Source organism: Hyalella azteca, unplaced genomic scaffold (assembly GCF_000764305.2).
Source record: "Hyalella azteca isolate HAZT.00-mixed unplaced genomic scaffold, Hazt_2.0.2 contig7982, whole genome shotgun sequence".
NCBI classification, from domain to species: Eukaryota; Metazoa; Arthropoda; class Malacostraca; order Amphipoda; family Hyalellidae; genus Hyalella; species Hyalella azteca.
The window spans coordinates 2,331-18,587 of NW_025938088.1; the positions used below are offsets into that span (position 1 = coordinate 2,331).

The following is a 16,257-nucleotide window of genomic DNA, read 5'->3' on the forward strand; positions in this document are numbered from 1 at the left end:
AGTTTACCGTGTTGCTAGTAAATCAATAGTTTCATATTGCTTCAGCAGACACTCAAAACTTGTGCGTAACTCCACTACGGCACCTCCGAGCAGGCGGAAAGTTACGCACCGCTTCTTGTACATACGTAGCTTCCCGCGCAAATGTTTTGATAATAGCACCGCTAGAGCTCTGTCTTCATAGAGGCGCTTACGCAACACGTTTACTTATTCACTACGTGTACTTAGCGATGTTTTGATAATCCGGCACCTGATCGCAATTTTTTCGTTAATTTTTTTTCTTTGTGGCGCAGTTATTATCATTATCGTGGCCCCGGTTTCCGTCATGTTTGTGGCGCTGTTGCCGTCATGTTTGTGGCGCTGTTGCCGTCATGTTTGTGGCACCAGCTGTCGTTTGTAGCACCGTTGCCGAAATGTTTGTATCGCCGTTGCCGTCATGTTTGTTACGCCGGTTGTCGTTTGTGACGTAATTTTCATTACTGCCGGTTATAACACCAGACTTTCTCCAGTCGTTACAATCCGTACGAGTGCTTTTCGTTTGTCTCCGTTCACCCAAGACGTCTTCACCGCGTCCGCCACTCCTCCGTCTCCGTTCACCCAAGTTTTCTTCACCACGGCTGCTATTAAACTGTCGCCGTTCACCCAAGACATTTTCCTCACGACCGCTATTCCCCCGTCTCCATTCACCCAAGCCGTCTTCACCACGGCCCCCAGTGCCCCGTCTCCATTCACCCAAGCCGTCTTCCCCACGGCCGCCACTCCTCTGTCGCCATCCACCCAAGCCGTCTTCACCACGGCCGCCAGTCCCCCGTATCCATTCACCCAAGCCGTCTACACCACAGACGCCAGTCCCCCGTCTCCGTTCACCCAAGCCGTTTTCCTCATGGTCGCCACTCCTTTGTCGCCATTCACCCGAGACGTCATCCCCACGGCTGCTATTCCACGATCTCCGTTCACCCAAGCCGTCTTCCCCACGGCCGCCGCTCCTCTGTCGCCATTTAGCCAAGCCGTCTTCACCACGGCCGCCAGTCCCCCGTCTCCGTTCACCCAAGCCGTTTTCCCCACGGTCGCCCCTCCTCTGTCGCCATTTACCCGAGACGTCTTCCCCACGGTCGCCACTCCCCCGCCTCCATTCACACAAGACGTCTTCCCCATGGCTGGAGTAGTAGCTGTGAGGGACAGTCCCTCCTGCATTAGGCTGGCCCCACTGCACTGCCGGATCAGGCTCCACATTCCCCCGTCGAGCCTTGTGCACCGGTGGTCTGGCCTGCGTCAGGGGTGACAGCGGCAAAACAAATATGAAATTACGTTATAGAAATAAACGAGAAGAAAATATACTCGGGTGGGTTTGCAAGTTTCTGAATTATTTAATTAAGCAATAACTGCAGCAAATGAAGTTAGGGCTCCACCAAACTCCAAATATAAATATAACCACCAAACCTCAGTGGTGGTTATACTTCCAGGTATGTGGGTTTAGCTAGTTGTTGCTGAATTAGTTATCTAACCAATGACTCAACTGTCAGCAGAACTTACCAGGGTTTCTAACTTCTCAATGCGTTAAAAACAACGAGTCATGAATTTCATGAGTGGCAATGGTTATATGAGCGAGTGGCCACGGCCGCAAATAAGTATAGTAAAGAACACTACTATTCTGGGTGGGGAGGGCCTATCGTACCTCCTGAGGCTGAAGAGGGCCTACCCTACCTCCTGAGGCTGGGGAGGACCTACCATACCACTTCTGGGTGGGGAGGGCCTACCTACCTCCTCCGGGTGGGAAGGACCTACCATACCTCCTCCGGATGGGGAGGATCTACCTACCTCCTCCGGGTGGGGAGGACCTACCATACCTCCTCCGGATGGGGAGGACCTACCCTACCTCCTCCGGGTGGGGAGGGCCTACCATACCACCTCCAGGTGGGGAGACTACCCTACCTCCTGAGGCTGGGGAGGGCCTACCCTACCTCCTCCGGGTTGAGAGGACCTACCATACCACCTCCGGGTGGGGAGAGACTACCCTACCTCCTGAGGCTGGGGAGGGCCTACCTTACCTCCTTCGGGTGGGGAGGACCTACCATACCACCTCCGGATGGGGAGAGACTATCCTACCTCTTCCGGGTGGGGAGGTTCGGTGGAGAGGTTGACGAAGGCAGACCAGCGGAGTCTGTAGCAGCGGTGGGCGGACGCTGGGCCCGCTAGTGTCAAGCCCCCGGCGAAGGCTTCGTCGAAAGCCACGTCGTAAAGGAAGTCGGAGGGCTGGGGTGCTGGCTGCAGGCCTGCTAACAATTAAAATTATACAGTAATACAATGTAGTTAATTACATCATCAGTATTTTTTCATGCAGACTTGATCACGGGTCTACAATCATATTCCAAATACAACTGAAGTGGAAGGCGCCAAATTAGTGACCGTGAGCCTGTCAATAATCACGTCAAGCATGGATAAAACCAATACAAAGGTGAATAACGTGAATATTATTCACCAATGCATCACTGCGCCATGCATGAATAATGTGAATATAATCCATTTATTTATAACCGCGTTATGGATCAACGAATTATCAACAGGACAGATGAAAGTGATGTTAATTTGAGTTATTTCCAAACTTGATTCAGTGGAACGATGAGTGAGGAGGAAACGTTTCCTCATGTGCTGTGAATCTTGTGCTCCCAAACGTCGCACAGGCAAGCAGGTTCTAGATTAAATATTTGACTAAGAAAAAATATTTTAGTAATAATAAACGCATGCGAAGAATTTGATCCTAAAAAACTTCATAAAGTTTCGTGTAACAACACTACGAATTTCAAATCATAATATTAATAACTGGAGAATCTCTAAGACTTGTTCATCTTATCCTCTAGCACAACGACCTATGACGGTGCCGCGTGCCCCTAGAGGGACCACGTGACCGTCCCTGACGTGGATGACGCGGTCCCACACTTTGGTCTCCACGGGACCGTTTACAGGGGCGCTGCCTTGCAGGGGGTTCGGCTGGGGACATGAGAGAGAAGAGCGGAAGTGATAAATGGAATCTGCATGATTGATCCTAATCAACAATTAATCATATTTTATATTCTAGTATACCAAATCACATCGGCAACATCGTTCTTTATTCCAGTTATAGCTGGTATTCGCACAACTATTTGTAGTTTTCTTGCAGTAAAACACGTCTATTAAGGGGGGGGGGTATACCCACATTTACAAACTGATCTTTCTTAAACTTCACACATATATGTAAAACCAAAAAACTAAGACATTCTGTTCGCATGATTTTTTGGGAAAAATTTATAGAAAACGTGAAATTCAAAGAAAACGGACAAAAAAGGATGTAGTGTAGAAATCTATCTCCTCCTAGGGTTTTCAAGCTACAACATTGAGACGCATATCATTCGATTCGTAAAGACCATACCAATCGAGTAACGAAGCCCGATTTTTGATTTTTGCCTTAGTTTTTTTATACGCATTTTCCCGTTTTTTCTTAATTTCTTCTAATTTTCTTCAAATTTTCCCCCCTCTCCCCCATTTTGAATCCAAACTATGCACAAATCTAAAAAAAAGGCTTCGTTACTCGATAGGTATGGTCTTTACGAATCGAATGGTATATGTCTTATCGCTGTAGCTTCAAAACTCTAGGAGGCGATAGGTTTTCCGTGACAAAAAGTGTGAATGTTGAGGAGACCTCGACAATGTCCCGGGCGCACTGCAATAGGCGCTCAATGTAGCATAGATACCAAATTAAAAGTTTCTGGAGCTTGATTCCACTCAAGGATGGTGGGAGCGACTACATGTACACCTCTCCGTACAAAGCCCGGAGGCACACTGAGCCTCACCTCACGAAAACACTGTATTGGTAGTGCTGGGGCAGCGAATTAGCTCCTATGTAATTACTGAAAGAACTCCCACCCCGTCCCCATTTCATTAAGTGTCGTGTACGTAAAAATCAACGTACAGAGATGGTAATGGTACCGTTGGATATGTCAGAAGGTTAGCTTTATGATGAGATTAAACACGTAACTGCAGCACAACTCAAGTAGACACTATATTTAAAGATATCAGCAGCTAATTAGTTCCTATCTAATTACTTAAAGAACTCCCACCCGCCCCCCTTTCATGAAATGTTATGAAATTATAAATCAACGTACAGAGATGGCAGTGGTACCGTTGGATAGGGCAGAATGTCAGCTTTAAGATGAGACTAAAAACCGAAAATGCCAAATCCAAAAATTTTAGGGTATACCCCTTCTGTTAATCACCTTGAACAGCATTTGGGCCTTAACCCGCATCTCGACAGGTTGTGAATGCTGTAGTTTGTTGAAGTTGTCAACCTCGTGCAGGAGTTCAGCCACAGCCTCGGGCGCCAGCAACTCGGAACCCAACGACCGCCTCACGCTGCGTGCGCCTTCAGACTCCATCAGGAAGTCCAAGAGTAAGTCGCATTCATCCTCTGATGAATCGCATTCATCCTCTGATGAATCTCCTTCATCTTCTGATGAGTCACCTTCATCCTCTGATGAGTCGCCGTCATCCTCTCTGAAAAACGTTTACAGTCAGCCTCTTTGAAAAGCATTTGCAGTCAACCTCTCTGAAAAGCATTTGCAGTCAGCCTCTCTGAAAAGCATTTGCAGTCAGCCTCTCTGAAAAGCATTTGCAGTCAGCCTCTCTTAGAAGCATTTGCAGTCAGCCTGCAAATGTTGTACATAAATTTTCAATATACAAGTGACTTACCTCAATTTGTGAGACATTAGGAAGTAGTACTATTTATTCTCTAGTGATAGGTAATGAAGTCAAATTTAAATCACTCTCTTTTTAAGTCGCCCTCCATAGAAATTTTACAACATAATACTTCTTCATCACTCCCGAATCGTAGATTTCTCATTTTCTTTGGAAGCTGGCTCTGAGCATGTTACAAGAGTCGTACCGTTCATGCGATAACTTCTTTGACGCTCATAAATCAGCTCACGTGAAGTGGCATAGTCCTCGTCTACCCTCTTCCTTGGGGTAGAGGGACATCCTCCTAACCCCTTTATCCTCCTGGCTGGTTGGTGTTAAAGAACTAGCACGTTTAAATTGCAGCCTTCCATTATTATTTCGTGTGCGAGAACACTGGCGACAACATGCGTTTCTCTCACAAGAAATCGAAAAACCTGTGCCTTTCATCACCACGAATCAATGAAGGTCTCCAGTTGAACAGATGGCAAGATTTATTACAGTCGTTACTTATCATGAATATAACGAGATTTGAATCTCATCAGTCTGAGGTCTCTAAAATAGAAGGTAAAAATACCTTTATTTGTTTTAGTAATCTTTATTAATGCCAATGGTGAATGCCAATGATTGCGATGAAGTACTGCCCGTGTTTATATATTACTTCAATGCTATATTGATGTTGTTTGCTCCGCAGAAAACAACGAAATCTCCTGAAGGTTCTACAAGCATCGACTTCAGGCGAGAATGTCGTCAACAATACAACTCCAACAGTGAATTGTACAAGCAATGAAGACGATTTGAGTGATTGAGTGAGAGAAAAGTTACAGGAGCTGAGCGTGCAGAACGCTGAGCCACCTAATAGCGGTGAAGAGTCGAGCGTGCAGAACGCTGAACCACCTAATAGCAGTGAAGAGTCGGGCGTGCAAAATGATGAGTCACCTAATAGCGGTGAAGAGTCGAGCGTGCAAAACGCTGAACCACCTAATAGCAGTGAAGAGTCGGGCGTNGTGTATATTCAGTGTCTTAACATGTTGCTGAATTTTTGTCAGAAATAGTTGTACCACAATATAGAATAATGTTCATAAATGTGTTATTGCTGATTATTGCGAGTATGTATGATGCATAAAGCCAGTAGTATATCATTCTCTAAGCGGCGTTTCTGCCAATCCATCTTTTTTGCAAAGGTTATGTAAATGTGTAAAAAAGTATAATAAACGTTTAATTGTGCGGACAGAATTCTTTAGTTATCCCCGAAAGAAAATTAAGTAAGCCTGAAGAGAGCAGGTATAGGGCAGCGTATGGGGCGTGTCGGCTGTAAGTGAGCCGGAGCCCGGCAGGACTGATTCGTTGCAGCCCAGCGCCAGCGCCCAAATAAGGCCTTACGCAGAACGTTTTGAACACCTTAATAAGCGGACATCCTTGCTAGTTTCCTGCTTCCCTGATGCTTCTATCGTGCTCTTGGTTCAGCGCCGGCCCAGCTCCTACACTGCTTCTAATTTTGACTGGGCAGCATCGGAAGCTAACTGGCTCTCTTTGCCTAGGATTGGGTTGAGAGGCACATGAATGTACTTTGTACGTTCATGTGCAAGCTTTTTTGAGCAACATGGAATGACGCACAAGCCAAGCTGCTCGTCGGCGATGAGAGTTGCACCTGTCAACCACTTATTTGCTAAAGATTTAACATACTGTAGTCTTTTCGCGCGCCATCAAAATAGCGCTGATCTGACTTAAAAGAGAAGAAAGATTGACAAAAGGGCTGCAGATAATGACAAGCGGGCAATAAGCGATTATTTGAATCGTTGTCTATATAAATTAGACACCCTTGAGGACAAACCCATGTCGGAAATTAGTCCAGGAAAAATAAGGTTTGACCCGGAACAAATTGCAAAAGAAATGATTTTTTCACCAATGCTCCAGAAGGGCATTAGAAACAACATACTAAAAATCCTCTAAAATGCAAGTAGTGGAAGGGTGTCAACTTTAAGATTAAAAAGAATGGCCGCCGAATGGCAATAAAAGCCCAATAACACATTTTAAAAATGTGACCGACAGTTATTTTTGTGACTGTATGTATGTCTTCATGTAGGGGGTATTCACTAATAATAACTAAAATTCATTCAAGGGAGTAGCAATCTAGTATTTGCAAAAAACAGCCACCCATAAAGTGAAAAATTGTTATTATATAGGCATGTGGAATAATGCCTATGATATATACAGGCATGCACCTGGAGTGTGTGTGAGTGTGTGTGATGCAGGGTGAGTGTGTGTCTATATCATAAATGGTGTGTTAATTGTAGTAAGTGGGTAGCATTGTCTAGACCCTCTGGTGTAAGATTTTAGAACATGACCAGCAAGAGAGGGTGGCCCAGTGGTTAAAGTTAAGAGTACCCAGATTGGCGCAGAGAGGCGCGGGTTCGATCCCAGCTCTCTGCGCCAGTTTCTGGACAGAATCGGCGAGGAGGCCAGGCGGTTAGGCACAGCAGAATTGTAGCAATGAGTTGCGAGTTCGAGACCGCAAAATGCTGTGTACGTTCTGCGATGTTAAGAATCGGCGACAGGCCTACGGCCTAATAAACGCTGAAACCGCTATTATTATTATTATTAAGCGAGCAGCCCCCTGATCAGACTTCAAGACAGGACACACCATATAGAGGTATTTTGTGATTATTACATGCTTATAGTCACTGTTACAGAATGTCTAGCTTGTACATAAGCTCGGTAGAGGGTGATCACATCATGTCTTACAGGTAGCACCAAGATGGATGATGCCCAATGTGCCCTTTGCAGCAGGCCTGTCCCAGAAGGTGAAGAATGCGCAACACTAACACCCAAGGGTTCTGAAGGTATCCAGAAAGCCAGTGAAAGAAGAAAAGTACTAACAACAGTAATGCCTGGACAAAAAGTACACACACAATGTCGTGAGGACCATTGTAGGTCATTCAGTATTAAAGCCCAGAACAGATAGAGCAAATGAGTCTTCTGAAGACTGAGCACGCCAACTGAGATCTACTGGAACCGGCTTTGATTGTGAGATCTACTGGATATGGTGCTATCGATAGATACAGTTACTTTTGTAACAGGCGGAGTTACATAAGTAACTGTATCTATTTCGGGACAGGGGACAGATATGGTTGTAAGAAGAAAAACTTAGTGCTGACACCTTTCAGGGAATACAGTGTTCAAAACTCAATCCTGGGGTCTAAGAGAGAAGATGAGTAGGGTCTGAAGGTGAAATCCAGGGTACAGTTTGTGGCTGGAGAGATTGCACTAGTCTTTCTGTACGAGGGTGTTACCGGAGAGTCTCTGGACAAACTACGATTCAATAACTTTCACAAAAAAGTTGTTGTTAGCAAAGCATTTGTAGGCCTCCAGGAGCTTCCATCTACATCAGCAGCTGGCCAGTTTCATAGTCTGCATGAGGACATTTTGCCAATCAAGTGCAAGAGTGGCTGAGCAACAGAATGAAACCTGATGAGTGGGGATGGGAAGTGAGAAATGGACAATGCATGCCTGTTCTCACAGATAGAGAAGTTGCCCACCTGAGCCACTAGAAATGGCGAGATGCAATTGTTCAACAAGGTGTGCCAGTCTGAAACAGGATACGGAATGTTCACCAGAATGTGGTCAGTGCCATGGTGTGTGTAATAATACAAGTCAAGTATTTGACAGTGATTCTAACTCTTCCGATGAGTGATCTCAAGACAGTAATGGTGGTGGTATGAGTGCTAATATGATCCATAGGAGTGTTTGGCAACATGTAGCCAATGCTGATACTCCTGATGGTGACATCATTCTATTTTGATATATTGTATAGAATAATCACAGTTGGGTAACATGGGGCAGCGCCCCCCCCCTTTTTAAACTAAATTTTTGATGAAGTTTTGATTGATACGAGGTGTTCTTGGTTATGTTTGAAGGTACAACTAATGATGAATGTAAGATGTGAATTAGACGCCTATAGAGTTATTCAATTTTTAATGAAACACTATTTTATAAAAAGAGTCAAAATGGGCCCATTACCCTACCCCTGGGGAAATGGGCCCACAGGCTTTGGACAAGGCGCCCACCCTTGGTCCTTTTACCACAATTGCATATTTTTCGTTTAAAAATGATAAAACACACTTTACAGTTAAAAATAAGAAAAATGCAATGAAAAATATGACATTTATTCATTTATTAACAACTAAAAAAATCATATCCTTAACTTGAAAAAATATACTATTGGCTTAAAAAATCTACACTGACGTGAAGAAAAATATTTCATTGACATAAAAATGTATATATCCTTGACTGGAAAAATATATCCTTGCGATAAAGAAATTCATCCTTGACATGAAAAAATCTATCCTTGACTAGAAAAAAATATATTTAGTTGATCAGAAAAAACTTCGTTCCAGCTTCGTCCATAATCCAGATATTATGTGCAGAGAATTCGTATTTAATCGTGATTTCAGCCAACACCATAAAAACTCATCAACTTTTGACTCATTGGTGTTGACTGAAATCAACTTTTGGCAAGGCAAGAGTCAAAAACTCGATAAGGGGACATAAATACGCATAACTATATAAACTAGAACCTGTTGCCGAGAGGCAGCAAATAAAACAAATCATGCAATATGAAGTGAAATATGTAATTCAAAAAGCTAGTCATAGCTTTGAAAAGGTCGTTCAGACAAATCTAATGTATAACATAAGACTTCACCATGCATGGGCGCTTTGCCCATTGACACGCATGGGCCCGTTGCCCCACTAGGTATCATTTCAATTTATATAGTTTCAACATTTTATATTATAAGCTAATAGTTTAAACTTGAACTTAAATATATCCCTATAAATATTACTTTCAAAATATAATTCGCAGTAATTTCAAAAGCTTCATCTACAGTAATCGAAAACAGTTTTATTTAGTAGCAAAAAATCTTGTATCTGTGCTAAAACAGTTATTCACAAATAACTTAACAACGCAAACTCTTAGCAAAACGTAAATCCGTACACTTCATCCCAGTGAAACTGTCGACCGGTGGTAGAGAACACGGACCAATATCTGCCATACTTAGCGAGAAACCCGCTATGGGCCCATGACCCGCAGTGGTCCGTTTGCCCCATGTTACCCTACTATGGACAGTTCAACTTTACGTTAATCAACCTATATAGTTCTATAGCTTAAGCGTCATAACTGGATTTTTTGTTAGTATAACTTCTTGATTACCACAGTATGTTAATTTCTCATTTTTATTATACGTCCAAAATAAATAAAAATATTGTGCAAGGTGAAATAAAAAAGGGTTTTTCTATCCCATTCATCATTCATATGTCTGATATTTTCTCTTTTTGTCTTCACAGCTGACGTTCTCTTATTTCATTTAGAAATAGTTTTCCAAAGCTGACCATTATATTTAATGATTTTCTGAGCATAATGACTTTTTCCCTACTTATTTTACATCAGACAAATACATTTATGCCAAATTTTATCAGTGGAAGAAGAAAAAAAGAAACGCTGAGAATTCATCGGACTTTAAAAAGCATAAAATTATCAATAAAATGGTATTTTTATTACAAAATATTGCAATATTTCTTAGTTTATATAATTTAGCTCATAATATAGATATAATTTGATTTATTAGCCTAAAAAATTGGTTATTGGCAGCAAAACTGTTCCAGTCTACTAATTCAAACCGCTGCATATCAACATATACATTACTTTGGCGGCCATTTTGAAAATCACTGATTTGAAGCCTTCCCACCAATTATATTTTAGAGGATTTTTTATATGTCTTTTCTGAGACCTTTCTGCATGTTATGGTGCTGGAGAAAATTCTTTTGCAATTAGTTCTAGGTTGACCCCTTTTTTCACTAGGTTTCCTGGACTAAATGTCGTAGCATTAAGTAGCACTGTTATAGTTGTCATTAGATATTTGCCTTTTGTTATATAATCATTTGTTGCGTCGATAAAGCTTGGCTCAACATACCAAAGAGACTCAACTCGATGACTCGACATTGGCTCCAATTGTCTGTAACTATACTTAATCGTGGCAGACAACAATATGGCAAAGCTTTTCACTTCGTAGTCGTCAGGTGGACGAGTAAGATAACTATGATATTGCGCACAGCAACGACAAACAAATGAGCTGACTCCACATTAAAGCCATCTTCAAACAAAAAAAGTTATTTGAATTATAATCGGTCAACGCTTCATGTCACCCGATGGGGGTTTCCCAAAAATCTTTGACACCCTTTTTAGTGGCACCAACCCACAAGACAAATGACTTTGAAACTTCGTTTAATACACGTTTATTCAATCAAATAACATTTAATTCATCTTAATATGTCTGATAGGAATATTTTCATCACCCATTTAAATGCATCGTTCAGCAATGCTATTATTTTAAAACACATCTGTATATTAATCACAGCGTAGAATATAACAGTGGCGGCTATTTTTAGATCATTTTCTCATTTACGGAAAAAAGGCGCTATTGTGCTCGTCATGTCCGTCCGTCCTTTTGCCCGTCCGTGACTTCACGTTTTCTTCGACGAGAAAATGCGCTTTCTGTCACTCATTGCAGTGAGTACTGAGATATATTATTTCTGATTTTTGTGGACAGACGTAGCACAAGCCGATTGTCCGGCAGCTGTGCGAGATATACAAGATGGATTTCGAAATGTTCGACTATTCACCGGAAGAATATCTCCAATGACATAAATATGAAAAGCTGTATCTATTTTGCTGGGTGTCAACACAAGGATTCAAACGAGGGATTTCATCAAATAGCTATCTAATTGCTACGAGTGATGAAACGAGAGTGCTTGCTATGATTATGTATATTTTGCCCAAAATGTTATCCATAATTCTGGCAATTTTATCCATATTTCTTAACAATTTACAAAGGTTTTGATTAATATCTTAATATCTTTGGTCTCGCATAGTGCAAGAGTCCTAATATATGCACATTAAGTGAAATATTCTCAAACAAATGTCATTTATTTATAATTGAATCTGTAGCATTGATTTTACAATTATTTTGCCCCATTGTAGCGGATCTCGCTACAAAACTGTAATCATTTTCAGACTAGCGACATGTAGCATGCACAGTACATACATTAGCTTCATTCCTTCGTCTTAGGCAACACTGCATTTACAAGCTAAATCACACGCTTCTTCCTGCTCGCCCGGTCAGTACTTATTTATTGCCGACCAACATCAATATGCGCGAGCAACATCACGTCAAGCCTCTTGGTTACCGCCCCTTCAACATGGCCGCAGCCAAACGTGAAACTCCACGTGTTTCTCGCTGCCACACGTACAACTCCACGTTCATCTCGCTGTCACACGTGCTTCGCGCTGCCACACGTGCAACTCAAAGTACTTCTCGCTGATACATTGTGTACTCAAAGTGCTTCTCGCTGCCACACGTGTAACTCCACGTGCTTCTCGCTGCCACACGTGCAGTTCAAAGTGCTTCTCGCTGCCACACGTGCCACGCCACGTGCTTCTCGCTGCCACACGGGCAACTCAAAGTGCTTCTCGCTGCCACACGGGCAACTCCACGTGCTTCTCGCTGCCACACGTGTAACTCCACATGCTTCTCGCTGCCACACGCCACGCCACGTGCTTCTCGTCCTCTCAACATCCTTGCACACCACTTGCTGCTCATCCCACGCGCCCCGCCACGTGCTCCTCCTTACCACACGCACCAAATATCCCTGCCTCCTCGTCAACACGCGTGTTCCTGCTGGCCACGTCATCCCAGTGCATCCATCATCAGTGTTCACCACCTCGTCACCCCACGATAAGTGTTCGCCACCTCGTCACCCCACGATAAGTGTTCGCCACCTCGTCACCCCACGATAAGTGTTCGCCACCTCGTCACCCCACGATAAGTGTTCGCCACCTCGTCATCCCACTATAAGTGTTCGCCACCTCGTCATCCCACTATAAGTGTTCGCCACCTCGTCATCCCACTATAAGTGTTCGCCACCTCGTCACCCCACGATAAGTGTTCGCCACCTCGTCATTCCACGATAAGTGTTCGCCACCTCGTCATCCCACGATAAGCTAGTGTTCGCCACCTCGTCACCTCACGTGTTCCTTTCTTCTCGCAGGTCACGTGAACTTGATTTTACTTGGTACCAGATATGTTAACGGTTCCTGTTAGCCAACCTTTTTATCTCGTCCATTATTTCAAATTCCATATATCCCATTCTTTTCCTAATTAATGCGAATGCCAACGTTGTGAGCTTCTTTTGCTATAATAAAGCTTTAAGGATTATATTGTTATTTCAATCCCTGGTTGTAAATAGATTCACTGAAATAGAGGATGAAAAGTAATTGTGAAGGGCAAAAAAGAACCTCCACAGTAATACTGTGGGTTACAATACGGATACTAATTATTTTACTAATTAATTATTTATTACTAAAAATAATATCCGAGTACGCGGCGAGTGCCTGTAGCGTTACGTCGTACTAGCGCAGGATCTCTAATTGATTCTACGTTGAAAAAAAGTTTGGGATGTATAAAATTTACTTTGAAATTACAACTTTGATCTACAATATGTAGGTTCTCTAAATACTTGAAATGTGTGGCACCAATTTTCATGTAATCTAGAAGATAGTAATTCATCATCCTTAGTTTCCTTAGATAGTGATTTGGAAGTGTCAGCTCCAGGCCGTGCTGGCATGCTGCTGTGACACATTCCGAGCTACTACAGACATGTGATATATTCCCTACATACCTGTCACATACATACCTACTTACCACATCTACATAGTTGTGACACATCTACATAGTTGTGACACATCTACATACCTGTCACATACATACCCCAATACCACATCTCCTAAATATCTGTAACACATCTCCTACATACCGCCATACACATACCTATATACCTGTCACAAACATATGGTACATACGGAAACATACCACATCTCCTACATACTGCGACACATCTTCTACATACCTGTCACATACATACCTACATACCACATCTCCTACATACCTGTGACACATTTATGATATTTGACACCTACAAGACTCTTATCTAACTTGTTCATCTGGCGAGCCTCCTGATAAGTGACACTTCATATCCAGCGATTTATTCTGTCGATGGGCAACTCCGTGAAGTTCAAACTGAAAAAATTATCAGTCTGTTTCCCCGCGGACTGAGCCCAGGATATGAGAGGCAGAGTTGGCGGGTCGTAGTCTATATACCCCATGCAGGGCAACATGTCGAACAGCTCCCTTGGATTGAATATGACCGAAATTATTAGTAGTGTTAACATGAAACTCGTTCCTATTATGAATAGAAAACTGCCTTGGTCGAAATTATGAAATTGAGTACAAGATTGATAACGAGTAGTCTAGATTAGGAACATGTTTTAATCACCTTATACTTGTATTCATATTAATTGGAAGATAAATGCAGTGCTTCAAAAAATAGCAGATCATCAGTGAGGGAACAATTGTGATCCTGTAATTTTTTTCTGGAGCTCCAGCATAATGAAGGTCTCGTTCATGCTCTGCTTAGCAACCCATATGGGTTTACAGAATTATTATTAAAATTAAATCATCGTTCGCAGACTACGGTAGTCGCTCACAGTTCTGTCAGTTAATTTATGATGCCCTACTAAATGAAAATGCCCTGCTTCATAAATTATGCAATAGATTCAATTTTATTAATTTATAATTTTGGGCCTTGTCAGCTCAATTAAACATTTAGTTGAAATCATAGCTCCTAAGAGGGAAACTTACATGAACATCAATGTATAAAAAATACCAATAATTTGTATGCAATCTGAATTCCTGTTAATTTCTATTGAGTAATTTTCGCGGTCAGAGATTTTTTTTCCGACAGACTCAAATACTGAGCTTAATTTGTTATATTTAAACTTTTTAAATTTGTCTTGGTGTTAATGATCGACTTATGAGCAGTTAATTTCTTCCCTTCTTGTGTATCGAAATGTGTGTGGAGCTGGAAATAAAACTTGTACAAGTGTAAATATTATTGCCTTCAAACTGAAAGAAATATGGTTTAGGTGCTAACTTACCTCATTCACCTCTTTCCTGGAAGGAGGACAGGATGGCCGACATCCCAGTCAAATCGGCATCTCGGAGATCATGGAAGTGTCAAACCGAATGGAAATTGATACGTAGAAATATCGTTTATGTGCTTTCATATATCCCTCACTTCCATTCCTTGAAGGGGAACAGGATGGACAAACCCAAGGCAAATCAGTGTCTCAGAGGTAAGGGAAATGCCACCACACGATCTTCCAGCCGAGTTTCTTCAGGTGAATGACGGCGCTGTTCGGTGCTCCTCGGACGCAGCAAACTACGGCTGTTGAAGGAGATACTTCTCTGTGAACGAACGATCTTGGTTAATTCATCAATTACTAATTCATAACTGACCATTTGCCATCTAGCAAGAACTCTACAATTGACTAATTTCCATCTAGCAATAAGTCCGCAATCGATGACTTTTCATCAAGCACAAATTACAAAGTTGAAGACTTGTCAACGAGCGAAAACTCTACAGCCGAAGACTTGTCATCTAGCAATAACTACACAAGTGCCACAACCAACGACTTGCCATCAAGTTATAGCTCCATAATTGACGAATTGCTTTATAACAATAACTCCATAATCGACTACTTGCCATCAAACAAAAATTCAAAAATCGACGACTACCTATCTATAACTCCACAGTCGACTAAATTCTACCAAGCTATAACTCCACAGTCGACAATTTGTCATCAAACAATAACTGTACAACCTACGAGTCGCCATCTAGCAATAAGTTCATAACCGACAACTTTCCCACCAGCAGCAAAAATAGAAGCAGTCTGTAAAGGTGGAGAAAAATTCTTGCTCACCCATTCATACTGGCAGTTCTGCACACCGAACGACTTCCTGTAAGCTGGCAAGACAGGGCCCCAGGGGTATATAACTTGCAAAATTCGCTAAGTGAACGTATAAGTACTTACGCTCTATTTTCTTATATATGATTGGTGGATTTTGCTTCAAAGCCCGTCAATGATTGGCTGATTAACTTGAGATCTCATGTCTTTTGAGCGCATTTTCTCATTTATGGAAAAAATGCACTATTGTGCTCGCCATGTCCGTCTGTCCGTCCGTCCGTCCGTCTGTCTCCGTCCGTGACTTCACGTATTCGTCGACGAGAAAATGCACTCTCTGTCACTCACTGCAGTGAGTAGTGAGTACTTAGTTATATTTTTTAAAATTATGGGCCCTGGTCTGCAAGGATTTGGTCAGGAGTGCCCAGCACGCCAGGCAGACGATGTCTGCAACCGCACTGCTACCCTATCGAAATTCGAAGACCTGTCAGCCGCTGGCACACGGACGCCCCAGGTTCTTATGGCCGGGTAAATTAGAAGCTCTATGTCCGCATTAGGTTCCGGTTGCCGTAGCGAAATAAGCGCCGAAATGGAATCTTGTGAAATTACTCGTCGAGCTTGGGGCGATCGTGGGGCGCGCGTATTTGGTACCTGATACGTTCGGGACAGACACGGCCGAATATGAAAAATGCTTAAAAAAA

The 16,257-nt window shown here is 42.6% G+C and overlaps 1 protein-coding gene across 1 annotated transcript in view; it reads right to left on the reverse strand.

Moving 5' to 3' along the window:
* Positions 1–255: 255 nt before the first annotated feature.
* Positions 256–16,257, reverse strand: part of LOC108672432 — a 19,321-nt gene continuing 3,319 nt past the window's right edge. The window contains exons 2-5 of the mRNA XM_018160095.2: positions 4,248–4,524; positions 2,865–2,985; positions 2,104–2,270; positions 256–1,264 (exon numbers count right to left, since the gene is read on the reverse strand). Of these exons, the coding sequence (XP_018015584.1) occupies positions 344–1,264; positions 2,104–2,270; positions 2,865–2,985; positions 4,248–4,524 (1,486 nt within the window). The 3' untranslated portion in view covers positions 256–343. The remainder of the gene's footprint in view (positions 1,265–2,103; positions 2,271–2,864; positions 2,986–4,247; positions 4,525–16,257) is intronic.